Below are 27,060 nucleotides of genomic sequence, written 5' to 3' on the forward strand. Positions count from 1 at the left end.
AGATAACGATAAAATACAGGCAATTTGATCGCCAAACTAGAATAACGTCGATGGTTCTGTAATGTGATTGTTTTGTTCATAGTTTGAGCTGCAAACCCTGTAAATGTGTTCAGTACGTCTTGTGTATGCATATACATAAACACTGAAACTACGTTAGCTTTAAATTTGTTTTACTGAAAAAAGATTGAAAATGAACATAAACAGCAACCATAAGAAACAACAGCAACTATATCAAACAGCAGCAACTGGAAACCCACGAGGACGAAACTGATGATTAACTTGATTAGCTTTACTGCCGGGCCTCAGTATAGGCGTCACATTCGCCGATGTCCCTCGTCTTCATTGCGAAGTCCGACAGACAGACTGACAACTCGCCAACGCGTCTGACAAAGAGAGGGCTAAGGAGAAACCGCTTGTCTGCGACACAGCTGCATTCTGCGGTATGGTCCTGCAGCCTGGGGCGTAAATGACTTTACTGTACAGAGCTGCAACAGAGCGAGGAAGCGACACGATCAGTCTTAAATACGGCCTGTGAAGTTTTAAGCACTCCACCTTCTGCAGACATTAAATACGGACGTACGGGCAATTAACTCGGTTTCAATTAAATATGGCCTTTCTTGAACTATTGTAGCTGCACTTGGTTGATGCAAGGGTCTTAAAGAGAGAAAGAAAATCCCAGCTCTCCAAGGTTGGAACTGGCCAAGTGCATCCTACTAGTCACTACAGTGATTTATTGGTAATGGCTGGGTGGGAGGTTGCTGTATGTATGTAAGCGAGAGAGTGAGAAATCTGCAGTTCAGTGCTGTACAGTCTGTCCTGGAGGATAAAGGATCCCATGTGTTGGAGTCAGAGACGTGGGTGTGTTTCTCTGGAAGAGGAGTGGGTACAGGCTGCAGGATAGTGTGAGGCTGCGCGAGTGTAGATCTCTACGTTGTTGGTGAAAGGATACAGAAGGCGGTGGTCCTGGGAGTCTGTGGGAGGCAGTGACCCGAGGGTGTCCAGCAGACTCTGGACCCTTTCTCTGTGCTTCTGTGTCGGGGGCTGGTGAGAGTGGCTGCCCAGGAGCTGGAGGCGGAGAGATGAAGATGGAACTGACTGATAACCCAGTTGAATTCTGACCAATTATTCAAGCCAGTGCTGCTGAACTGACTAGCATATTCATCCATGCGGAAACACAATGGTTTTCTGCAGCTGATGTACTGACTAGGATGTGTGTTTAAATTTTGTAAAATGTACAAGGATGGAGTAGCCTTTTATGATCAAATATTGTCTACAGCTACAGGGTGACACTATTTCCACTCTACTTCCAAAAGCTGATTTTTGGAAATGTGTGTGTCTGTGTGCACAATGGCCATACACAGGACAAACGTATAAAGAATAAAGTGTTATTTGTCACTGACATTCAGTATATCAGTTGTCAGCTGTTGATTTATCACATACATACACCCACATACACACAAACACATTAATCTGTCAGGTGGTAAAACAACCTTGTCATTAGTCAACATTTGGAAATGGTATAATCGGAGTGGTTGATATTTTCCTGTCACTGTATATATTATGTGTATATAATAAAATCACTGTGACATTCCTATGCTCATATACTCAGGGTATTTCAGAGGGACCAATGCGAACAGGAGCATAACATAGTTCTGAACTGAATTGAGTTTTTCAGAGCAGGCATGCTGCTAGTAATCTCAGCTCAATGACCTACAGATCATTATGAGCATCTCCTGAGTCTCCAGTATGAATACATCAGCTCAGACAGAGATTAAGGAGAAGAGAAGCCATGTTTGAAAATAGTATAAGTGTGTGTGCGCGCGCGTGTGTGTATACCTGTGTTAGTAACTGGCTCAGGGTCTGTGCTGCAGCTCCTCCCAGCTCCTTCAGGTCTCTGCTCTCTGCTGCCTCCAACACCTGCACCAGGTCAGGCTCCCAGAGCACCGCTTTACTACTGAACCGCACCAACTGCACAGCAACACAGCTCTGCTTTACTGCACAGCTACACAGCTCCGCTTTACTGCACAGCTACACAGCTCCGCTTTACTGCACAGCTACACAGCTCCGCTTTACTGCACAGCTACACAGCTCCGCTTTACTGCACAGCAACACAGCTCCGCTTTACTGCACAGCTACACAGCTCCACTTTACTACACAGCAACACAGCTCCGCTTTACTGCACAGCTACACATCTCCGCTTTACTGCACAGCTACACATCTCCGCTTTACTGCACAGCTACACAGCTCCGCTTTACTACACGGCTCCGCTTTACTGCACAGCTACACAGCTCCACTTTACTACACAGCAACACAGCTCCACTTTACTGCACAGCTACACAGCTCTGCTTTACTGCACAGCTACACAGCTCTGCTTTACTGCACAACAACACAGCTCTGCGTTACTGCACAGAAACCCAGCACTTTAAACCTGAGCCGCACCAACTGCACAGCACTGATTTACAGTATAGGGGACATATGGGCTATATCAGTTAGTAGGATCTACTGGCAGTAAGTATCAGTGTGTGAGATCTATGAGCAGAGTATCAGTGTGTGAGACCTATGGGCAGAGTATCAGTGTGTGGGACCTATGGGCAGAGTATCAGTGTGTGGGATCCACGGGCAGAGTATCAGTGTTTCTGGGATCTCTGGGCGGTACCAGTGTGGGGGGGTTCCATGGGCAGAGTATCAGTGTGTGGGATCCATGGGCAGAGTATCAGTGTTTCTGGGATCTCTGGGCGGTAAGGGTGTGGGGGAGGGGTGATGGAGGCGCACCAGTTCGAGGAGCTGCAGGACAGCAGGGTGCAGGAGGCCGGCCCCTCCACAGCTCAGAAGGGAGAAGACCAGGAATCGGCTCCAGGGCTGGCAGACTGCGTGCAGGGCTGGGGAGGGAGGGCAGACACAGGGGTAACGCCCACATCACGCAGCATTATGCCTCTACAGCTACTACCCGCCCTCAATGATGCTTTCCCTACTGTTCCTTATTTGGATGTGCTCTGGACCCGTGTGCCTGTAACTGTGCACCTGTAACCTGTACCTGCAACCTAAGTACCTGTACCTGTGCACCTGTGTTCACTTAACCTGTACCTGTGTAACTGTACCTGTGTCAGGACTCTTTCTTCCCAGAAATACCAGCAGGGACCTCAGACAGCTGACTGAGCCAATCAGCAAGAACTCCTGCTTCTGAGGAGAGACCAACAGTCAGCCAGGAGAACAGGGAGAAAAAGGGAGAGAGGGGGACAGAGGAAGAAAGGACGTAGAAAGAGCGGTTGATGAGCAGGAGGGTCTGATAGCACCATACAAGCTCCTTCTCAACATCACGGTTTTTGTATCAGCAGGGTGTGGGGCTCAGGCCAGTGGCAGCGGTGCCGTGCAGAGCAACCGGCTCTGACACGTGTCAGCTTTACAATTAACCTGCTGGATGGAATCCTTCATATTCAAAATCCTTCATATCTCAAAACTCTAATAATTAAGAACTTTGTTATTAATATCTGTAAACACCTCAGTAAAACATGAGATATTCACACAGAATGCAGAATCATTTACTCTTCATCCATTCAGCACAGAAAATGAACTAATAACAAGCATTTCTGCATCCTGTAGTGAAGCCCATCACTCCTCTGTGCTCCCCTGTGTGGCTCTGTACTACTCTGTGCTGCTCTGTGCTGTTCTGCCCTGCTCTGCGCTGCTCTGTGCTGCCCTGTGCTGCTCTGTGCTGTTCTTCGCTGATCTGTGCTGCCCTGTAATACTGTGTGCTGCTCTCTGCTGACCTCCAGCAGCAGGCCATAGAGTGCAGAGATCAGGCACTGTGCCCCGTGGGAGCCCAGTGGATGCAGGGCTGCCTCCGTGTCCAGCAGAGGGCGCTGTGCGCTGGGACTGACGGTCAGGGCAAGGAGGGGCGACTGCAGGTCCACATCCAGGGCTGCCTGCAGCAGCCGGAGAGCACTGGCTGAAGGAGGAATGGAGGGAAGAAGAAAATAAAGGGCGGGGAAAGAGAGATGAAGGGGGGGTGGACAGGGTGAAGAGGGGAGTGAAAAAGTGTTTTGGGGAACCACAGTCTTGCCTGTGGGATAAATGACAAGAAATTAAAAACTTCCACTTTATTTTTTCTTCCTCTTGCAAATTTTGTCACGTATTCTGAAAGGCGATAACTCAGAGAGGAGAGGCTTTTAAAAAGAGAAGAATCATTTATCACTGTCAAAAAAAAACCAGGAGAAATTACTAGCAGAGAGCAAAGAAATTGCAAAATGGAGGGATTTTATCTGTCCCCTTATTTGTGTGCTTAGTAGTACAGGCGTACCCAGCGAGAGGCTGTCCATCTTTCTCTTTCTGAAACACACGAGCTGAATCATGTTGTCCAGGCTCAGAGTAATGCACTTATGGACCTGGGAATGAAATGAAGAGGGGTGAGATAGCTAGTGGTTACTCAAGAGGAAGCCAGGAGGTCCGACTTCATTTGAGCAGAGCAGGAGATGAAGACCTGGGTTTAGCTACGTTTTCATGAATAAACTCCTGAAGGTCAAAGACCTATGACTGGGTGACTGAGACTGAGGAGGTTCTGAACTAAAGGGCAGTTTGAGTGAGCCTACTGCACCTGTGACCAGGTGACTGAAATAAGGGGCAGTCTGAATGAGCCTCTCTCACCTGTGCAGAGTGAACACGCTGCAGGTGGACCAGGGTAGAGAGCAGCAGGCGGGAGCAGCACAGCAGGGAGGAAGAGGAGGAGGAGGCAGGGCAGAGGTTGAGCAGTGCCTGCAGCTGATCCATCAGCCCGTTGTTGCAGAGCAGTACGGACACGGCTGGGAGAAACAGCAGTATTCAGCTTCAATAATGAATTTCACTGTGTGTGTGTGTGTGCGTATACGTCCGTGTATGTGTGTCTGTATGAGCGTACATATGCATCTGTGTGTGCATACTTCGCTGTGTGTGTGTGTGTATGTGTGTGGACGTGTGAGTGTGCACATGTGTGTATGTGTGTGCATGTGTGGGTTCTTTAGTCTGCTTCATTGCATCTGGCCCTGACCATGACTGTGTGACCCTCCAAAGGTCATTACATCCTTACAGTGTGCGAATGAGTCTCAGTCTGATGCATTATGGATGGACGCTGGGGCATGTGACCCAGGACGGACCTGCTGATTGGCTACCTCTGTTGGCGCAGTGTGGTGGGCACAGGCCCGCGCTGCAGTACAGGTAATTAAGGGCCGGCAGCAGAGACTCCGTATTGGACGCCTTCAGCTTCCCTGCCAGGTTGCTCACTAAATGTGAAGCCAGGTACCGTCAGACACAGAGAAACAGATACAGTTTGATCACAATAAAGCACTTTCATCTGAACTCATTTACAGAGCGAGAGTGAAAGAGAGGGAGAGAGTGTGAGCAAGGAGAAAGTGAGAGACAGACTGTCAGAGATTTTTTTTTTACTGTTTTAGTTCTTTGTAACATTTGCTTTGCCAATAAAGCACCTTGAAACTGAAAATTGAAATTGAATTTAGAGTGTGGGAGATTGCAAGAGAGGGGAGAGCATGAGAGGGGGAGAGAGTGTGAGAGAGGGCGAGTGCAGGAGAGCAAAAGTGTGTGACAGGGAGAGAGAGTGAGAAAGAGAGAGAGGGAGAGAGTGACAGAAGGAGAGAGAGTGAAAGTGAGAGAGGGAGTGAGTGAGAGTGAGAGAGGAGGAGAGTGTGAGAGAGTGAGGGACAGCGTGTGAGAGAGGAGGTAGGTTTGTGATGCTATAGCAGTGAGTGACAGGCTCAAGCTGAGATGAGATGGGCTCACCATGGTGGAGCAGTTTGAAGTCAGTGCAGTCCATCTCTGCCAGCGCTGAGACACTGCTCTGGATCAGACACAACAGCTGCAGGACCAGGGGCACTGGGCCCAGAACTGTGAGGGAGAGCAGAGGAGTACCCCAACACAATTACACACACCCACAGAGCACAGGAGCACCCCAACACAATTATACACACATGCATAGAGCACAGGAGCACCCCAACACAATTACACACACACCCACAAAGAGCACAGGAGCACCCCAACACAATTACTCACACCCACAGAGCACAGGAACACCCCAACACAATTACACATACACCCATAGAGCACAGGAGCACCCCAACACAATTACTCACACCCACAAAGAGCGCAGGAGCACCCCAACACAATTACACACACACCCACAAAGAGCACAGGAGCACCCCAACACAATTACTCACACCCACAAAGAGCACAGGAGCACCCCAACACAATAACTCACACTCACAGAGCACAGGAGCACCCCAACACAATTAACCACACCATAGAGCACAGGAGCACCCCAACACAATTACTCACACTCACAGAGCACAGGAGCACCCCAACACAATTACACACACACCCATAGAGCACAGGAGCACCCCAACACAATTACACACACACCCATAGAGCACAGGAGCACCCCAACACAATTACTCACACCCCTCAACATCTAACTGGAAATGTATCATTAATTTACTGTATCAACACAACATTAAGGAAAACACCAGTAATTAACCCAAGGCGAAGTTTTGCTGGAGGCACTGGATGAGACTGATAAAATGTAAATGAGCACACACTCAAGTCAAAAGCCCCTTGACGTTGGACCAGTTGGCAAACGTACAAACCAGTGAACACATTCCCAGGGCTTCACCCTCTCACAAATAACTCCAGGTGTCCTAGAGCTGCAGATTCTGTACAGATAAACAGGTGTCCCACATAACTGGGCCCCTTTCTCTGCAGAGGGAACTGAGATAATGATCACAGGAACAGTCATAACATAATCAGTTTTTAACGTACATCTCCAGATCGGTTAAACTGTTTAATGAGGCCACACAGGTGATATTTATCCCAGTGAGGGTCCAGTCCTGCCATTTTAGAGAAACACAAAGGCAGCAGGGTTTTTGTGCTCCACTGTGGCCCATACACATGTTTACTTTTCCCATGAGTCTGTTCTCACCTCCCTGCCCCTCGGTGCCCTCCACAGCCAGCCTCTGCAGGACCTGGAGGAGGAGCGGGCGGAGGAGCTTTGAGAGGGCGGGGTCACAGCTGGGCCGGGCCAATAGGAAGCCTCTCAGCGCCCCGAGGGCGTGGCCAGCCAGCCGGGACTCGCTGGAGCACATCACGCCCTGCCAGAGGTTTCAGAACACACGTCCCACTGAAGGATGCGTGCAGACGCAGTGTAACACGGCACACACACAGAGTAACACGGCACACACACAGAGTAACACGACACACACACAGAGTAACACGACACACACACAGAGTAACACGGCACACACACAGAGTAACACCGACACACACACACACAGAGTAAACACGGCACACACACAGAGTAACACGACACACACACAGAGTAACACGGCACACACACAGAGTAACACGGCACACACACAGAGTAACACGACACACACACAGAGTAACACGGCACACACACAGAGTAACACGACACACACACAGAGTAACACGACACACACACAGTAACACGGCACACACACAGTAACACGGCACACACACAGTGCAACACAGTGCAACGCTGCATAACACGCTGTTGTTCCACTGACTTTTTTTTCATTTTCTGTGACTATTCCATCACATTTCATGGATCAATTGCATGATTTTCAAGGATGGTGGTGATTTAAAAAAATTATTTATTTTGCTGGCTGACTGGCTGACCTCACAGACAAGGCTAAAGGAGGAAAAAGCTTTTCAGCCAACAGAAAGCGAATTTGTCTGTGCAGGGACACACCGTCTGGCAGAAGCTCCTGGCGCAGACGCCAGTCGCCAGCGGTGTTCGGGCGTGGGCTCAGCACACAAGCTGGCTGCTACATTACCGTCAAATCTCCAGACAAAAAATGTTTTTCAGACTAATTATTTGAAAGAGTGAACATCCGTGGCCTTTCAAAGGCGGGAGGACACGTAGATTTAAGGGCTATTTAAGGACGCCTGCCTGACTTTCTAAGGTGAAAGCAAACTGAAGGATGTCTGAGGCCTGCAGAACGGCTGAACTGACAGGACCGTGGTACCAGCAGACTCAGCAGAGTGGCCGGGTTCTTCTCCACCAGAGACAGCAGGACCGGGACGTCCGGGCTGCGGTCCGGTCCGCGCGGGTCGGGCACCTCAGGAGCGGGCCTGTGAGTGAGCCACAGCTCCAGAACCGCCGGCCCGAACCTGTCGGCCAGCTCAGGGTAGCGGAACACGAAGTGCAGCAGGGCGGGGTGGGGGGGCAGAAGGGGAGGAGAAACTGGGACAAGTGGACACGGCTGCAATGATGCAGTTTAGGGACGCCTGAGAGAGAGAGGGAGGGGGGCGAGGGAAGGTGGGTGGGGAAGAGGGAGGGGAGACAGAGAGAGAAGGGGGGATAAAGAGAGAGGGAGAGAGGTTTGAGCACTCCTATCTTTACTCCCATGGGGAGGACAGAGAGAGGAACTGCCAGAAATATGCAGTTACTGAAAGTGTAGCTGCTGATGGAGATAAAGCACTGGTAAAGAGCTGGAACTGAGGCGCAGGCGATACGCTGCCCAACACAGAGCCCCCGCTCTCCAAACACAGTGCTGGTGTGTGCTCAGTCTTACCCAGCCCAGCCCCTGCTCTCCAAACACAGGCCCGACATGTGCACAGTCTTACCCAGTCCAGCCCCCGCTCTCCAAACACAGGCCCGATGTGTGTTCAGTCTTACCCAGTCCAGCTCGGGGCTGTGGTCCTGGGTGATGGACAGCAGGTAGAGAGCGGCTCTCAGCACTGAGGGGGGAGGGGGGCGGCCCCCCTGCTCCTGAACAGAGCGCAGCACCGCCACCACACAGGAGAACACAGCAGGATCAGGCAGCAGCCTGCAGGTACACACACATAGGCGCACATGCACACACGCACACACACAGACACACACAGGAGGAACAGCACACTTGAGACTGATGCATATAAGAGTGTGAAAGTGACACTGTGCCAGTGACTGGGGGGGGCGGGTTACCTGTCCCCATGCTGCAGGGCCAGGTACAGAAGGATGAGCAGGCAGTACTGTGTGGCCCTGGGCCCCTCCTCCCCCTCCGTAGGCCCTGGGGCCTCGCACAGCAAGGAGGGCCACTCCGACGGGCGACAGCACAGAGCGGGCAGACACCTCTCCAACAGACCCGCCAACTCCTCACAGTCTGGAGAAAGATCAGAGAGATCAGCGCTCACTCCAAACAGAAAGATCAGTGCTCACGCCAAACAGAGAGAGATCAGTGCTCTCTCCAAACAGAGAGAGCGATCACCACTCCAAATAGCGAGGAACAGAGAGAGATCAGTGCTCCAAACACTGAACAACAGAGTGAGAGAGATCAGCGCTCGCTCCAAACACTGAACAACAGAGTGAGAGAGATCAGCGCTCGCTCCAAACACTGAACAACAGAGTGAGAGAGATCAGCGCTCGCTCCAAACACCGGGGAACACATGGTACTCACATCACACACATGGTCTAATCTCTAATCTGTAACGTTGGCACAGCTAGCACCTCCACTGTCACGGCACCCGCTGCCTTTTCCTTACCGCTGATGATGCAATCACTGCTGTCATAAATAAGGGGTTCATTAACCTACTAACCTACCAGTCTGGATAAATACCCAGCTACCCGTAGCCTTCAGGCTTCAAAGGCTTTCCAGTCCTGTGCTTCTGTTCTGTTTCTACCCAAGGAGTGAGGCAGATTTCACATTAAACTGTCTGACTTTCATGATACTACAGCAATAGAAGTAAAAATTAAATGAATCAGAGCAGATGAGTGAAATATAAAAGGCTCATTTTTTCATTACTGTTCAGGTTTCATGCCAATCACCCAAAAGGAATAACTTCAAAAATGCTTTATCGTAAGATCAGCAACATGGCTAGATTCAGCAGACAGCGTGAAGAGTGGAAATGCAGGTTGGTAATGGGGGCAGTATAAACTTCTGGCTGATATGATGCCACAACATGCATGTGCCAGAGGAGATTCCTCTTATGTGCCGCTGATGCTGTCAATTTAATTAAAATGTCAAGCAGACTCATTTAATTTTGTTACTTATTTTTAACAGCCAAATTCACAAGCTATACAGCACTCAGTAGCTCTAAACTCAAACCCTCTTCTCCATAATAAAGTAAGCAGGTTTTTATTCAAATTAAATTCGTTGCATTTTTCCTTTGTAAGTTGACGTCTGTGCCTGTCTGCTTCTTCCACGAATGAGTCTGCATTTGTGCTGTCCATTTGTGTAATGTAAAACAGGGAGGTATCGGGTTCAATATCAGTCAATATGGCAGGACTAATATTGGATATTAATAACAGACCCACAGTTTCCACATTGTGCACTCCTATCAAAACGGGAGCACAATGCACTGTAGGCATCGCTTCAGAATCCCCAAGAACTACAATCCATCAAACACTGAGTACAGCAACGCGAGCTTCAGAATCCCCAAGGACCAGAATCCATCAAACACCGACTGAGTAGGGATGTATAATGAGTGTAGAGCTGAGCATGTCTGGAGGAGGTCTAGGGGTGCATTAGCAGTTGGATTTTAGGGGTGTGTATTTACAGATCTGTACCTCTAAGCAGTGCATGTTGTTTAGGAAACTGGCGGCAGGAACATGATTGTTTTTATATCCCCAAGACAAAGAGCCCATATCATGGGAAATGTCGCTGTGCTTCACCTGTATACACACACACACGCACAGACACACACCCTGTGATGCACACATTGGCCATGCTGCCTGTACCTTGTTGGTGAGAGCTTGTGTTTGTGTCCAGCTGAGAGAGCAGAGACAAACACAGCCTGCGCAGGAAGTCAGAGCAGGCTGTGTTCAGAGCCGTGTTTCTGAGGAGACACAGTGACAGGAAGTCAGAGCAGGCTGTGTTCAGAGCCGTGTTTCTGAAGAGACACACAGACAGGAAGTCAGAGCACAGCACGTTCAGAGCCGCGTTTCTGAAGAGACACACAGACAGGAAGTCAGAGCACAGCGTGTTCAGAGCCGCGTTTCTGAAGAGACACACAGACAGGAAGTCAGAGCAGGCCGTGTTCAGAGCCGTGTTTCTGAGGAGACACACAGACAGGAAGTCAGAGCAGGCCGTGTTCAGAGCCGTGTTTCTGAGGAGACACAGTGACAGGAAGTCAGAGCAGGCCGTGTTCAGAGCTGCGTTTCTGAGGAGAAAAAGAGACAGGAAGTCAGAGCAGGCCGTGTTCAGAGCCGCGTTTCTGAGGAGAAAAAGAGACAGGAAGTCAGAGCAGGCTGTGTTCAGAGCCGCGTTTCTGAGGAGACACACAGACAGGAAGTCAGAGCAGGCCGTGTTCAGAGCCGCGTTTCTGAGGAGACACACAGACAGGAAGTCAGAGCAGGCCGTGTTCAGAGCTGAGTTTCTGAGGAGAAAAAGAGACAAGGAAGTCAGAACAGGACATGCAAGCATTCTGGGGTCTGATTAAGAATGCCTTTTTAACATTCGATTGCTGCACCTTCTTCCTTATTTTAGCACTGGGTTTAGACAGGTTCATATCATATGATCAATATTCCCATGAATAACATATTGAATTCTAGGCCAAACGGGAAGGCAGCTCAGGTCCCTGGGTGCAGGTGGAGGCGCAGATGCAGCGCCCAACATCACCACAGGAGGGAGACATTCTGTCTTGTGACAGGTGTCGGTGGACCCATTCCTGCCACACGCCGCCACTCTCTAAATTTTGGACTCCCACATTACCTGTTTCCCACACAAAAAGCAGCTTTGCGCTCCAGAGTCAGTCTGAAGAAGCCAGAGGAAGCTGAAAAGTGAGGATGAACAAATCAATATCCAGCAACACAATAAAAAACAGCAACACACTATAAAACACGCAATAAAACACAATAAATAAAAAAAACACAGTAAAACACACAATAAAACAAAAATACACCATAAAACAATAATAAATAAATAAATAAAACACATGACATCTTTCGGAAAATTCACACCCTTTCAGTGGTAAAGACCACAAGCCAACACATACCCCGTACCCCCCCCCCCCCCCCCCCCACCCACCTTAGAGCATGTAAATATATACACAGGAGAGTGTGTCCCCCACACCCCCTACCCCCACGGCTTGGCCCAGCGAACTTCCATCCCCCCCACACACCCAGTTTATTGGAGAAGAGGGGCATCAGGGAGGGGACGAGGCAGAACTGGCAGGAGAGCACAGAGAAGAACTGCAGGAGTACAGCGGGACTGGCAGCTCTCTCACAGTGTCTCTACACACAGGCACAGAGATTTCACATTTACTGGGAGTAACAACAACACCATTCACACTGTGTTAAGGTGCCATACAATATTCAACATGCATAATTACAGTACACATATACATTCTATAACAAAACCAATTATGCTTAAATGGATGGAGAACTTGCAAAGAAATGAAGATTAACATTAACGAGCAGGAAAAAGAAAGGTGTAGTTATTTTTAACTCAGTTAACTGTGTGTGTGCATGCGAGTGAGTGCGTGAGGTGTGAGTGTGTGAGGTGTGTGCACGTGCGTGACGCGTGTGAGAGTGCGTGAGGTGTGAGTGTGTGTGCGTGAGGTGTGAGTGTGTGTGTGTGAGGTGTGTGTGAGTGTGTGTAAGGTGTATGTGCGTGCATGAAGCGCGTGTGAGAATGTGTGAGGTGTGTGCGTGTGTGTGAGAGACTCACGGTGACAGTAGGGATGCAGACAGAGTCGCAGCAGTGCAGCAGGTACAGACAGAAGGACTGCAGCGAGTCCCCGCCCGCCGCGTCCGGCGCTGTGAAGGCGTTCTCCTGCAGGCCCGGCTCGCCCGCGCACTGTTCCGCCAACCTGCACACCGCAACCGCCATCGCTGAGCCGCGCCAAACTACTGACACTACCCGCACGAAGGAGCAACACGCGCAAATCTGCCACAAGTACGCACACCTCTCTAGAACATATGATGCAGTTTTACACAGCTGTGCAATATACCGCAGTACCATAAGGCTCCAAAAACGTGTATACTTGCCAAATATACTGCGAGTTGTCGCAACATATTGATAATATATTTCCTTAAACACATTTTCATTATATTTCAATGTATTCCACTTCTGTAAGGGTGTACGTCACTGTCACTGTTATATCGCTATTCATGGCAGTCACAGCTCTCGGCTCAAAGAGTGCCAGCGCACTGTGCTCTAAATTGGCACGGGAGAAGGAGGGGGGTGCTAAGTGAGTGATTGGGAGTAAGCAACCAAATAACTTAACTGTTTGAAAACGTGTGCAAATAAAGCGGTCAAGCTTGAGTCACGCAGGCTGTTTCATGGCTGAAGAGTTAGAGCAGGGCTGCCCAATGCCATTCCTGGAGATCTACCTTCCTGAAGGTTTTCATTTCAACCCTAATTTGCCACACCTGATTCTACCAATCAGCAGCTCAACAAGACGTATAACTGTTGAATGAGGTGCGCTTGGGTGAAAACATGCAGGATGGTAGATCTCCAGGAAAAGGGTTGGGCAGCCCCAAGTTAGTGTCTAAAGACTGAACGGGCTGTGATTTGTCAGTGGGCCGTAGGTGCCCATCCGCTGCTGTAGGTATCTGACCTGCAGGCCGCGTTGAAGCAGACCAGGGCCTGGAGTAGAAACGCTCCCGCTCTGGAGTACTGCGTGCTGGGCTCTGCTCCGGTGAGGCTCCCCTGACAGAGGGAGGGACAGCACTCAGCAGGAGCACACCTGCTCCCAACCGCCTTCCACTGATGGGCTCACCTCAGACAACTCACTGAGTCAGCAGGTGAGACACTGACAGACTGACACGCTTGGAGGTACTGTACATGGGAAAGGAGCTAGACAGGCTGGCAGGCAGAAAATCAAACACACACGCACATACACACACAAACCCATACGCAAACACACGCACATACACACACAAACTCACAGTGGCCCTGCGGTGTGTTGCTGTGGGTAACGGCAACTCGGTACACCTGCCAATCACAGTCTCCACCAACCCCTTCAGTTCCTTGTACAGGACCGGGCTGGACTGGTGGTTGAGCCTGAAAGCAGACGGACTGTCAGACAGGCCCGACCCCATCAGGACTCCTGTGTGTGGTCCGGCGCACGTCTCCCTCTCACCTGAAGAGGGCGGCGGCGGCGTGGGCCGCCTGAGTGGCCACCTGCAGGCAAGGCGACGAGACTCCGCCCACCACCACCTCCGCCACCCCAGCGAACCCGGGACCGCTGGGGAACAGGCGCACCCCCGCTGGCTGTCTGGGGGGGGGGGGGGGAAAGGGACGGGAGAGGAGCCATCACAAAAACGCTCCCGGCCACCTTCCTGGCACCAGAAAGACGGCACACACACACACACACACACACACACACAGCTCGCAACACATGTGGCAAAGCCGTTTGTTGCCACAATATCTGCGGGCCGGGACAGCGTGGAAACCCCGTTCCTCCACGAGCTGCGCAGCGTGAGAGGGCCCGTCGTTCCGCCTACACTGCAGCAGCGGGCCCTCGACCCGCAAACACAGGCGGCAGCGAGCCTGCCTCTCATCCAGAGCTGGCGCCGAGCTCCCCGCGTTTAGGGGTGATTAACGGGCCCGCTCTGAGCACGGAGCGGCCGGCTCCCTCTCACTTCATTAAACAACGCCAAGCCCTGCGCTCCCTGCACTTCACGAGAAGGAGTTTAACGATCTCCGGCTCCTTGGTTATGACTAATTACGTAACGTCACAGAGGGCCCCCTTCTGCACTTCGCGAAGCACGAGAACAAAAAGCACCCGGCTTTTGTGATTAATTATTAAATGTGAAAGGCACAGAGGCGAAGGCATTTGCATTTCCCACACCGCTCTCTAAAGATAATCAGCCGCCCATGGCCGCCGGTCGATTGCTAATGGGGAACAAGAGTCTGAGGACCGTTATCAGTCTAAAGGCCAGCACCCTGCTCTGTTTGCAGTTCATCTGGCCCGCGTTGGCTAAACACAGTAAAAACATCACTTTATATCTCCCGCAAGATTAGCTCCCTGTCCCAATACTTCTCGTTTTTCTCTACTAACCCCCCCCCAAGTCTCCCTCCTCCCTCCATTCTGGTTCCCCTATTCTGCATCCTGTGGCTCAGCTGCTTGGTCCTCACTTCTCCAGGGTCTCTGTGAGCAGCAGCAGACCCTGTCTCTGCACGTCCTGGTTGTTCATCCTCAGGGCCTCCTTCAGGCTGCGGATCAGTGACTCAATACCTGTGATGCACACACACACACACACACACACAACACATGCAAATGAACACATACACAAAGCAAACACTTGCAAATGTACACAAACTCACAAACACACACACACACACAACACATGCAAATGAACAGATACACAAAGCAAACACTTGCAAATGTACACAAACTCACACAAACACATGTAAATGCGCACAAACAAATGCAAATACACAACACACATACAGCAAACACATGCAAACGAGTGCACATGCACACACACACACACACACACTCACAAGCCATAGTTATTTCCCAGTAGCGTAATCGCTTCCTATCAGTTATATTCAGCCAATCTCGAAAATAAACCAGATCCATAAAAACCCATGAAGTGAAATGTTCCTCTGCTCTTAAAATGAACTGCAGTAAGTCACTGACTCGCTTTATTGCACTGCAGTGAGTCTGTCACTGACTCCCTTTATCTTACTGTAGTAAGTCACTGACTCCCTTTATTGCACTGCAGTGATGCAGTATTTACATCAGTTCACCAGAGACACTGCAGCTGTGGCTTTCTGCAATGTACAGACAGCTGTATTATGAGTTTCCCCACGCAGACAGCACAAATTGGACAATGTCCTCATTATTCTGCGAATCCTTCACTTCAGTTTTTCCACATAATAACGTGGGAGTGCACAAACAATCACTGCCAAATTCAGGAATTACTGCCAAATTCGGGAGTCACTGCTGAATTCAGCCGTCACCGTCATTCTTTGCTGCCGTGTTGTGAGTAATAATTGCTCTCTCTCTCCCCTCCCCTCACCGTAGACAGAGTGGCACTGGGAGAAGAAGAGAGGATCCTCCATCAGCAGCAGCAGGCAGCTGTACACCGACCACAGCAGCACCTCACTGCGACTGCACAGCCTCTCATACAGGAACTCTGAGCACAGGGACAGACAGACAGCAGTGAGGCAGGGGGACAGACAGACAGCAGTGAGACAGTGGGACAGACAGATGGCAGTGAGACAGTGGGACAGACAGATGGCAGTGAGACAGTGGGACAGACAGATGGCAGTGAGACAGGTGGCACAGACAGACGGCAGTGAGACAGGTGGGACAGACAGACAGCAGTGAGACAGGTGGGATAGACAACAGTGATTCAAAAAGGCAGAAAGAGTGTGAGACAGGGGGACAGATAGACAGCAGTGAGATGGACACAGACAGACAGCGGTTAGTCACAAAGAAAGACAGACAGTGGAGAAACGCAGGGGAAAGGAAGGGAAGAAACAGACGAGTGAAAAAGAGGAAGCAGAAACAGAGGATGGGTGCTTTGAGACAGTGAGAGGCAGCCGCACTGAAATTCACACAGGGACAGAGAGAGACAGGACAGAGGGATGGGAGACCTGACAGACAGACTAACGAGGGAATAAAAGGAGAGGCTCTGTCCGTTCCAGCCCGTCCTCACCCGGTATGTCGGCCTGGATGAACAGGGGGCAGTACTGGCTGGGGGACTGCACCAGCACGGCGGCCACGGACTGGGCGCTGGCCACCTGCAGCGTCTCCTCACCGCTCAGCAGCAGCTAAGGCACAGACGCAACACCGCCGCTCAAACAAACTCACAATCCCATAGGGGTTTGCAGAAGAAACAGGAAGTGATGCGAGACGAAGAGGCGGCGGTTTGATCTCACCCTTTCAACACAGATCTTTTTTTTTCTCACCGCATTTGACAGCCAGACTTGTCGCTTGCAGCCCACTCTATTAATGTGGGAGGATGCAGGAAAGAGTGTCTCTATCTCTGCAGCGTGTGAGAGCACTGCACTCTTCACTAAGGACTGGGCCAGTCAGGCTGCAAGCGTTACACTGAACAGTGGAGGGGCCTGACTCACTATAGGCCATTCAGACCTGTGGGGCTGATGGCCACGGTAAGCAGTGGCACAGTAGGGATTTCAGTTCAACTGTCACAAAGGCACTTTAGAGAGTACATTACATTACATTACAGGCATTTGGCAGACGCTCTTATCCAGAGCGACTTACAACAAAGTGTATAACCATAACCAGGAACAAGTATGACGAAACCCCTAGAGAGAAGTACCGGTCCAAGTACAGGGAACAACCGCATAGTTCAACTTGGACCCTGATGGTTAAACTGATTAACACTAACAACGAGAACGGCAACAACGCAATCTATGGAAAAATAAAAATAAATAAAAGTACAAGTAGTCGTTAAGACAGGTGCATCAACTAACTAACCTATGAAACAGCTGCCTAGTTACAACCCTAAGTTTAGTCATTTACAGGGGGGAAGGGAGGGATGGAGAGAGGTGCAGCCTGAAGAGGTGGGTCTTCAGTCGTCGTTTGAAATTGTTCACAGTCTCAGCTGTTCTGACCTCCACAGGGAGGTCATTCCACCATCGTGGGACCAGAACAGACAGGAGACGTGTTCTGGAAGTGCAGGTGCGAAGAGGGGGAGGTGCTAGGCGTCCTGAGGTAGCAGAACGGAGGGATCTGGCTGGCATGTAGGGTTTGAGCAAGGCAAGAGATAGAGCAAAACATGAAAACCGAGCAAACACCAGGCCTGAACCCACAAATGGCAAGTACATAAGGTAAAAAAAAAAAAAACTTCCATTGAGGAGAAAACCCTCAAATGGTGGCGAGAAAAAACTCTCCAATGGGAAGAAATGGTTGTGTGCCGTATCCTCCCACCGGAACAGTGCTTCACCAGGACCAGCCGCCCCACCACCCACCACCCAGCAGCCCAGCAGCCCCGCAGCCCAGGGCCCCTTCAATGTGAACGCCCACCCAGGGGAGACAGACCTTTTTGAGAATGAGGGGCAGGGAGCAGGGCTTCGGGTGGGGCTGCGAGTTCTGCTCCAGGTCCAGATCCTCAGCACAGTCTGGCTCACTGTGGCAGTTCATCAGCACTGACACCACCTCACCCAGCTTCAGCAGCTGCTTGAGAAAACCTGACACACAGCAGCGGGCATGCTCACACACACAGACACACAGTCACACACACATGCACAGACAGACACACAGTCACACACACATGCACAGACATACACACAGTCACACACACAATCACACAGACACAGTCACACACAATCACACACAGACACACAGTCACACACACAGACACACACAATCAGACACACAGACACACACAATCAGACACACAGTCACACACAGGCGCACACAATCACACAGACACAGTCACACACACAGACACAGTTACACACTGTGGTGTGGGGATGGCTGGTTTAAGCAGCCACACCTGCCCTGGGTCAAGCTAATTAGACCTGGCCAATTGGATAATTGGTGAAGAATTAGATAATTGGCCAGGCTAATTGGACCCAGGAACAGGAGTGGCTGCACCTGTGCGTAGTGAGGTAATCACTGCGCACAGGTTAAATCTGCCATCCCCACCCACACCAGGAGCTTCGGTCATGACTGTTTTAACCCTGCTCATTTGGCTATACCATCTTGCCAAACCCTCGTGGAATAAATGTGGACTGTTTGAACATCTTCTCCCTGTGTCTCTGTGCTGGAGGGCCCCAAAGAAAAGCCACTTCGGTGGCCTGTGGCAGGCGTGTTTGCCACACACACAGACACACACCATCAGACACAGTCACACAAAATCACACACCGACGCACACAATCACACACACAGACACACAATCACACACAGAGAGTCACACATACATGCAGACATATACACACACACACACCCACACAGTCACACACACGCACACACACACACATGCCCCCCCAGCATGCCCCTTATCGTGTTCACCTGCGCTGCTTCTGAGAGCGCCTGCCGGTATCACCGCACGGGCGCTGGCATCTTCACAGCCACTCACCCAGACAGTTGACAGTGAGGTGGGGGGTGCTGGCGCTGGACAGGGTCTGCAGGAGGAGGGCGCACAGCCTGTCCCTCAGGGCCGGGGGGAGGGACTGCCCCGCGCCCTCACACCCCCACACCCCTCTGAAGATGTAGCACACCGATGACTTCAGCGCCTCGTCCGGGAACAGGAACGCCGCACACAGCTGCTCCAGGAGCGGGGCTGTGGGAGGGGAAGGGAGGGGGGTTACAGGTGCTTCAGCGCGGGTCACAGGTAGTGATGGTTTTTTGTCTCCAGATCAGATCTGAGTACAGTAGCACTGAGCATCAGCCGATACTGATCCAATACAGATATCTTTTGTTATTTGTCTTTTAAAATGATTCAACAGCTAGCCTACACACAAGAACACCCAGTTTGGCTTAAAATCAGTAAAGCAATTCCAGAGCAGGCAAGATAAGCTTAAACAAATTATACAGAAAATAAAAAATTCCACTTGAGAATAAATAGGCCTAAATATACGCACACAATATGGCTGGCTCTATTCCTTTTTTCTTTAATGGTCTCCAAAGGCACCATTATAAAATGGTAAACTACAGATTTGCATTGAAAAATCTAATCCTGTCATACTGTCAATAATATGAAAATCATATTATTGACGGTATGACAGGATTAGATTTTTCAATACAAATTACAGGAGAAGTAAACTGAAAGTCTACTATGACTAAAAATAAGGATCAATAAAATAACAATCAATTTCTCTATTTTTATTGGGAGCACAAAGGAACACTGAATGGTGTGAAATGTTGAGCAACATTCAACAATTGGACAGAAAATAAAAAATCTGATGTGCAGCCTGCAAATGTTAAGAAAATATACAAATTACAGGTACTTCACAGGGGATTACAGGCGATTTAGAGAGGGTTACAGGTGATTTAGAGGGCATTACATACGCTGTCCAGGGATTACAGGCGATTTAGAGAGGGTTACAGGTGATTTAGAGGGCATTACATATGCTGTCCAGGGATTACAGGCGATTTAGAGAGGGTTACAGGTGATTTAGAGAAGGTTACAGGTGGTTTAGAGAGGGTTACAGGTGATTTAGAGAAGGTTACAGGTGCTTTACAGGGCATTACAGGTGCTTTAGAGAGGATTACAGGTGCTTTAGAGGCTCAAAAAAGCGGGGTCAGTGAAAAATCCCTGAAAACCTGCGTCAACCCTGTGTGCCGTATTGAACCCACGTCCACAGCTGCTCGCTGCTGCTGTCATATCTGTTTTCACTACAAACAGCAGTATCCGACATCCATGCCCACATCCCCACACACCCGCAGTAGGGGCCCACCCAGACATCCATACAGTGCATCTGATGTACGCAAACCTCAAACAAGCTTACAGAGACATGGGGGAGAGAGAGACTGAAAGAGAAGAGAGAGGGAAAGAGAGGGGCAGAGACAGACAGACAGAGAGAGAGAGAGAGAGAGATGGAATGGTACACAACATGTTTATAGAAGTGTACATATGTAGTTTCCATAAAATGAGAATAAGACTGTCTCAGTGTGTCTAACATGGGTGCACTAAAACCTGACAGCTCTCAGGGTTTCCGATACAACCATCCAGGTTTGAACTGAGAAACCTGTGCTTGCAGCAGACCTCATTTTGGGCCTAAATTAAAATCAGAGGAAATGTGATTGACAGGACAGGGAGCGAATGCTTACCGTGCTGAGCGGCCAGGATCTGCGGCAGTGCTGGTACAGCATCGATCAGCTTCCCCAGGAAAGTGAAGGTTGGCAGGAACCCTCGAACACTGGACTGCTCACAGAGCTGGACAAGAGAGCGAGAGAGAGACAGAAAAAGATGGAGATGGGATACAGGAAAGGTGGGAGTTGGGAGAGCGAGGGGGAAAGTAAAAGAAAAAAGAGGAAGTTTTGAGAGAGAGCAATTAGAGAAAAAAAGAGGGAGAGAAAAGGAGGGAGTGAGAAAGGGAGGGAGAGAATGTTAATTTTATTTCCACCGTATTTGTTATAGAAGGCAGTGTGCTGTGCACCCACACCAGCATGAAGAGTCTGACAGGCCGTCAGCATGCGGTGTGTACATGTGCCACAAAGACACAAAGGGGTATGAATGCGCTGCCCTCTTCTGTGTCGCCGGGATCCTGTCCCGAACACCCGAGTCTGTGCCACAGATCTCCTCTCCTCCTCCCCCCCCCCCCCGAAGGTGACTGCCGGACCACTGGGCTGACAGGCTCACTGTTTACCAAACACATGGGCGTCGCCTTGCAGTTACACAACTGCTATTTACACTAGATTCACAACTCCCTCGGGCTGTCTGTCTGTCGGTCAGTCTGTAACATACCTGCGTCACTGCCGAGAGAGGACAACAAACATGGGAGGCAGCGCAAGGCGAGGTTAAGGCTCAGTTCCATTTAAAACTCAGTCAACTGAAATTTAGTGAACAGGAAAATCACCATTGAACATTATAGCCATTTCGTCAGTTCAATTCAATGAACTTTCCCGACTGACTGACCTGGCACATGCTCAGACTGGCCATCAACTCACCTGGGTGTGTATCTCCTGCAGCACACACTGCACAAACTCCTCACTCTGCAGCTCCAATAACAATGGCACCAACACTGAAATACAAACACACACACGCACACACACGTTTCATATGAGTAATAGAGCTAGACTTTACTAACAACATTCCCAGACCACACAGAAAAGCACCATCACTAAAGCACCAGTGCAAGTCAACTATGCTAATCAAGAACCAAAGTACATACTACATACTTACAGACTACCTCCATAACATGCCCTAAGAAGGGAAACACAGAACCGTAAAAATGAAATTAAAAGAAAGAAATACATAAAAATAAAATATTTGGGGGGGGGGGGGGGGTAAGTAAGAGATGAATTATTCCGGTTATAATGCAGGTCTTTGGCCTGTGGTTTCAAAACCTGATGTTTAACCTACTGCTACAATTTCAGATGCCCCATTTTGACCTTGAGACAAGCACTGAGGTGTGCTATCCACTAACTCCTATCCGCTCCCCCATCTCACCTTGAATGGTCTGCTCCAGGGTAGCCTCGTCTTTGACAGCATGGAGCATTCCTATGGAGTGGAGGGGGGGGGGGGGGAGAACATTAGCTTCTCTCCGTTTCTGCTCTGTCAGTGCAGTAATTTCAGCCTCTTGTACTGAACGCACTGAAATTTCCATTCCTGTGGTTATACGGCTTTGACTGAAGCCAGAACAGCGAGCAGGCTGTCAGCTAAATGTTTAAATAAATAAATAAGTTTTAATGTTAAGCTATTTCTTTCACGTGTATCTTTCTGTGTCTGTGTTTTTGTGTGTATGTGAGAAGGTATTTGTGTATTATATGCGTGAGAATTTGTGTTTATTTATCAACCTGTCTCCCTGTGTGATGGTGTGTTTCTCTGATTAAGATCCAGTATGTAGGCCTAATGTCTGTATTTCTCTCTTGTAATATAAAAATACTACACATACACAGCCAAACAAGTGATGCAGGTGTAGGCAGGAATATCTCTGCAGTTATAAAGTAATAGACTGTAGGCTGCAGTAACAGCTCCTGAACAATCATGACTTCATTTTTGTGGTGTATTTTTAAAATGAATTCTAAGCCATTTGGGAGCTATGAATGTGGTGTGCAGACTTTCTCACCTTCCCTTGTCTTTCTGTTTCATTGTCTGTGAACAGTGCGCTTGTGGCCTGTGCCCATCTCTTACCCATTAAGGAGGCAATAAAATGTAGGCAGACCCGGTGATCCTGCAGTAGCACGTCTTTAAGGACCCCCGGGCTTCTCTTCAACACCCCTCCAACACAGACCAGGGCCACCGACTTCCGCACCGACTGATGAAGGCACACAGACAATGCGCTTTACGTGACGTGTGTGCCAATACTGTCTAATGTAAACATCACTGGGCAAATGCCCGTTGAAGAACTGCTAACGAGTGACATGCAGACATAAGAGTCCTGCAGATAAACAGTGGGTCATTATTATGCTTATAAATACTTATTCATCGCTGTGTCAACAGTAATTTCTGCTTGGGTTTAATTTTAGATGTGAGCAATTCGACAAGCTCGAGGTAAATGTCATTACTTTGCACTACGTGTGGTGTAAATAAATAGCAAGTTGCTAAGTCTTTGATATGACACCGGTGGGTTGCGTTATTCTCACCGACACCTCGGCGCTCTCCATCATTTCGATAGCGCAGGCCACGCAGAGCTCGGCGGAACCAGCCGCCGGGCCCAGGCGCGGCTGCCACCGCGGGTCGTGTCTGTAGTGAATCTTCTCGTAAACAACATTCAGGTTCGACATTTCGCCGCTTCTGTGACTAGTTAGTGGGCGTAGTCCCACAGACACCAAACACGTCCAAAATACACGGGTTTTCTCTTTGTTTTGTGAAAACAGTATAACCTATTCAGCAGCGGCACTTACAACGTTATAGCCTATACGGTGGTAAGTACCACCATAAACGGAAAAGTACACACAACGCTAAAGCCACCTAATGCTAATAAAACGACAAAAGCGATAGTTAGTTAACAGTGTTCTCCTGGACACTGTGTTTTCAGTATGTACTACGATATCCTGGCGAATTGGCTCTTTTGCGAAACAATTTGCTTACACACAGGTAGCCTGCTAGTCGGTGAACGGCTAACCAAAGCCTGTATAAAGAGACTAAAATAAAATCATACTAAATACTATCTTCCAATAGACTAACTTATCTCTGGGCTAACCCTTTAAGTAACCAATGGCGCGAAAATTACGGCAAACCAGCCACTGAGCAACAGACAGTGTGTGTCTGATAGCTGTCACTCAAATAACTTTGGCGCCACTGTTCCTACACTAGTGAGGACAAACGATAGGTTTTCCAGAAAATATAACTTTACTGCCCGTAAAGCGACATGTAGGCCCTAACTACTATGTTTACGCAGCTTGCGAACCATTTTGATAAAAATCTGAATACATTTTTCAACATCTGCCTGTGTCTGGTTATCGTACTGTACTACCTGTACGTCTATGTTTTTTTCTGATATTTTAATGTACTTGTTTTATCAGTGTTTTGGCATATTGATTGACAATATGTTTTGCATGCATTCTGTGAGCCTGTGAACATTCATTCTGCTTTGGGGCGATGCATCTGAGCCTGTTCTGTTGTTAAAGGTCAGTTTGCAAATCTCCATGACAACAAGTTTTTTACTCAACTCTCCTCTGCTGATGGAGACAGGAAGAGGGGGTTTCTGTCACCACCACCACAAGCAGCATTAAACACACAGTAACAAACACACAAGGCATACACAGATGGATACAATCCATTGTTCATGGAGCTTTTTTAAAAACATACCTTGTTTGCATGTGAAGTCATTGTGGCAAATAATGTTTCTAATAATTACATCGCAGGCATTTTGCACATGCTCTTATCCCGAGCAGCTAATGAACGTCCCAGACTACATGACATTTTAAAATTGTTTAAAGTCATCAAAGTCACACTGGACAATTAGTTTACCAGATAAGACAGACAACACATACTGTTGGGTTACAAGCCCAGTCCCCTAACCACACTGCCACCATACAGAATGCAGCATTATTCAAATGATACAGACAAACAAATAAGCCATAATATTGTAGGCTACATTGTTAAAGCAAAGCTGTCTTTCCCCCCTTTATCTATTAAAATATGCACGTTGTGTGTGCTCAGTTCTTTAAATCAGGCCCCTAACGCCACTCCACAGTCAGAAACATCTTTCGGTTTGGGTTTCCCCAAATAGAATACTGGCAGATTAAAGGGGTTAAGGGGTTTCCTTAAAATATTTCCACAAATTTGCAGTATTTGGTTTAGATAAAAACTGATACTGGACAATCAGCACTGAAATAACAATCTTACTGTACTGTAACTGAAATCAGTTCACACAAAAGCCATTTCCAAGTATTTTCTTATTACAAAATATACTTTGTATCTGTTGCAATAAGGGAAAAACATGAAGCTGTGTTCTGTGTAATCAATTTTTTTTCAAACTAAGTGTTCAAAAGAACCCAAAGCTTTCAGAAGCTTAATCAAAATAAATAAATAAATCAGTGATTATATTTGTATTAATTATTTTTTAAATTCATACTGCAGGATTACTTGCCACTTCTTTAGTTACTTTTTTAAATTAGCTTTCATTATTGCTTAGCAATTAAAACCACATCCTGTGGGTATTGTGTGCTGTCTGGGGCCTGGGTATATGTGGCTTGTTAGCGTCTATTCTCACCTCGGTGTCTACGTATATGGGGGTTGATGCTTGCATATAAAGGCTGTCTTTTCCCGATCACAGAATGAGTTGCGTCACTGGCCCACATATAGATGCTCTCTCATTGTGACGCTTTGCTTCCTGTCCTAAGACAGTTGACGGCAGTAACTGAGGCAGGAAACAATGCTGTGGTGACCTTCAGAAAGCCTGCTTTAGTAGCAACATGTTGAGCACGTACAAAGACTAAAAGACCTCAGTGTTGTTAGAATAACAACAAACAAGAAACAAAAGCATTCTTCGGCATTGCACAGTACGAAGCTGTAAAAAGGGGACTGAAAAAAGGTGGGTGTTGCTGTCGAACACCCACTGGTTCTGCAAACATATAAAGTACCCAAAGGATCGGCTGCGTTAGTGCGGTCAAGTGTACTTGCTTGAAAATCGTATCAAAGCAACTCAGAGATCATAAAGATACTGGGCATGTGCAGCTTTTTACAAATAGAACAAGTTGCAAAAGCTACAGCATCGAAATCAGGATTTAAAATCCCTATCGGTCACAAATCTTTCCACCCTTTCAGTAAGTAAGTGATAATGCAAATGCGGCCCTCTAAAATGGTCAGTTTTCTATACGGAAAATCTTCAATTCAGTTATCACCATAAAAGAAATATCTCTGAAATGCTTATCTGTGCAGACATCTGCTAACTGTAAACATACAGACAGCAGTGTAGTATAATGGGAACTGGTCTTGTAACCTAAAGGTCACAGGTTTCATTCCCGGGTAGTGCACTGTCGTTGCCATTAGCAATTTATATGGATACAATCTGAATGCTATGTAAAATGCTGTTTATGTTGCTCATTGATAAGAGCATTTGCTAATCTTCTTTTTTTCTTAAAGGCTTGCACAGTGAATGCAGTCATACTATTTATTCACCACACTTTCTCACTCTCAATACATAATGGGATTATTGCGAGCTTGTGGTTTAACTACTGACCTTTTTCATAGACCCCTGTTACTAGGAGTCTATTTTTTTCCACTCAAGGAACCTTTGACAGTTTGGTTTAGTATAAATGGCAAAGAAAGTACACACTGGTTGGATTATTAACCAGTTGCTTCCTGTCTCTAGGGTAGGCGTATGCGTTCCCTACAAGATGAACACGGATTTTCATCCAGGCCATGGGTGCGGGGGCTCTGTCGGCCCTCAATTATTTGTTTATGCTTCTGCGCCCCTGTTCCATGTTTTGTTTAGGGATGGGGCAATGAGTACCCAATGCCCAAGTAAACATTTTCCAAGGACTTAATCAATGCACTCATTATTTCTGTTACTCCAGTATACATTTAAAAATAATTTAAACAGGCAGCATAAAACACAGGTACCCAATCTGTAAATAAACCAGGTACAAGGCCTGTATCGCTGTGGTAATTCCTTCTGTTCCTCTGGCATACATTTAGAAATAAGCAAACGTTCGGCACAAAACCACAGGAGGAAGAGCTATGAAGTCATCTGAGAAAGTGGCAGCAATACCTGATCCTGCTCAGCTTGCTTTAGTAGACAGGCTAATGTCAGCAGCTTTGGACATTATAATGTGGAGTTTGGAATCCCAATGATTCATTCACTCTAATTTCAGTTTTCAGATATGTTACAATGATTCCTCTTTCATTCAATCTTAATTATTTTTTTTCTCTCAACTTAAGCATTGCTTGTTCTTGGTTTTGCCGTCTAATATGCAAATGATAATAAGATTTGCATTTTAGACAACTCATTTATTTTCATAGGAAACCAATGGAACAAAGTTTGCATCGAGTGGAGTCACGCTTATTTTGTTTGCAGTTTCACAATGTGATGATAAAA

At 48.2% G+C, this 27,060-nt stretch overlaps 1 protein-coding gene across 1 annotated transcript; it reads right to left on the bottom strand.

Moving 5' to 3' along the window:
* Window positions 1–153: 153 nt before the first annotated feature.
* On the bottom strand, window positions 154–23,825 carry LOC135243247 (meiosis inhibitor protein 1). Its single transcript, XM_064314928.1, is given in 32 exon segments — window positions 154–383; window positions 950–1,065; window positions 1,837–1,968; window positions 2,773–2,879; window positions 3,099–3,180; window positions 3,768–3,946; window positions 4,298–4,382; window positions 4,642–4,796; window positions 5,127–5,252; window positions 5,767–5,871; window positions 6,959–7,127; window positions 8,025–8,231; window positions 8,233–8,286; window positions 8,678–8,828; window positions 8,966–9,143; window positions 10,718–10,815; window positions 11,691–11,751; window positions 12,100–12,211; window positions 12,648–12,789; window positions 13,540–13,631; window positions 13,871–13,985; window positions 14,065–14,199; window positions 15,063–15,162; window positions 15,953–16,069; window positions 16,595–16,709; window positions 17,944–18,092; window positions 18,987–19,190; window positions 20,681–20,786; window positions 21,521–21,594; window positions 22,023–22,073; window positions 22,707–22,830; window positions 23,159–23,825. Coding segments are annotated over 32 exon segments (3,876 nt in total). The 5' UTR covers window positions 23,300–23,825; the 3' UTR covers window positions 154–289.
* Between the last annotated feature and the right edge of the window lie 3,235 nt (window positions 23,826–27,060).

The sequence above is a fragment of the Anguilla rostrata genome, chromosome 17 (genome assembly GCF_018555375.3).
Source record: "Anguilla rostrata isolate EN2019 chromosome 17, ASM1855537v3, whole genome shotgun sequence".
Lineage (NCBI taxonomy): Eukaryota > Metazoa > Chordata > Actinopteri > Anguilliformes > Anguillidae > Anguilla > Anguilla rostrata.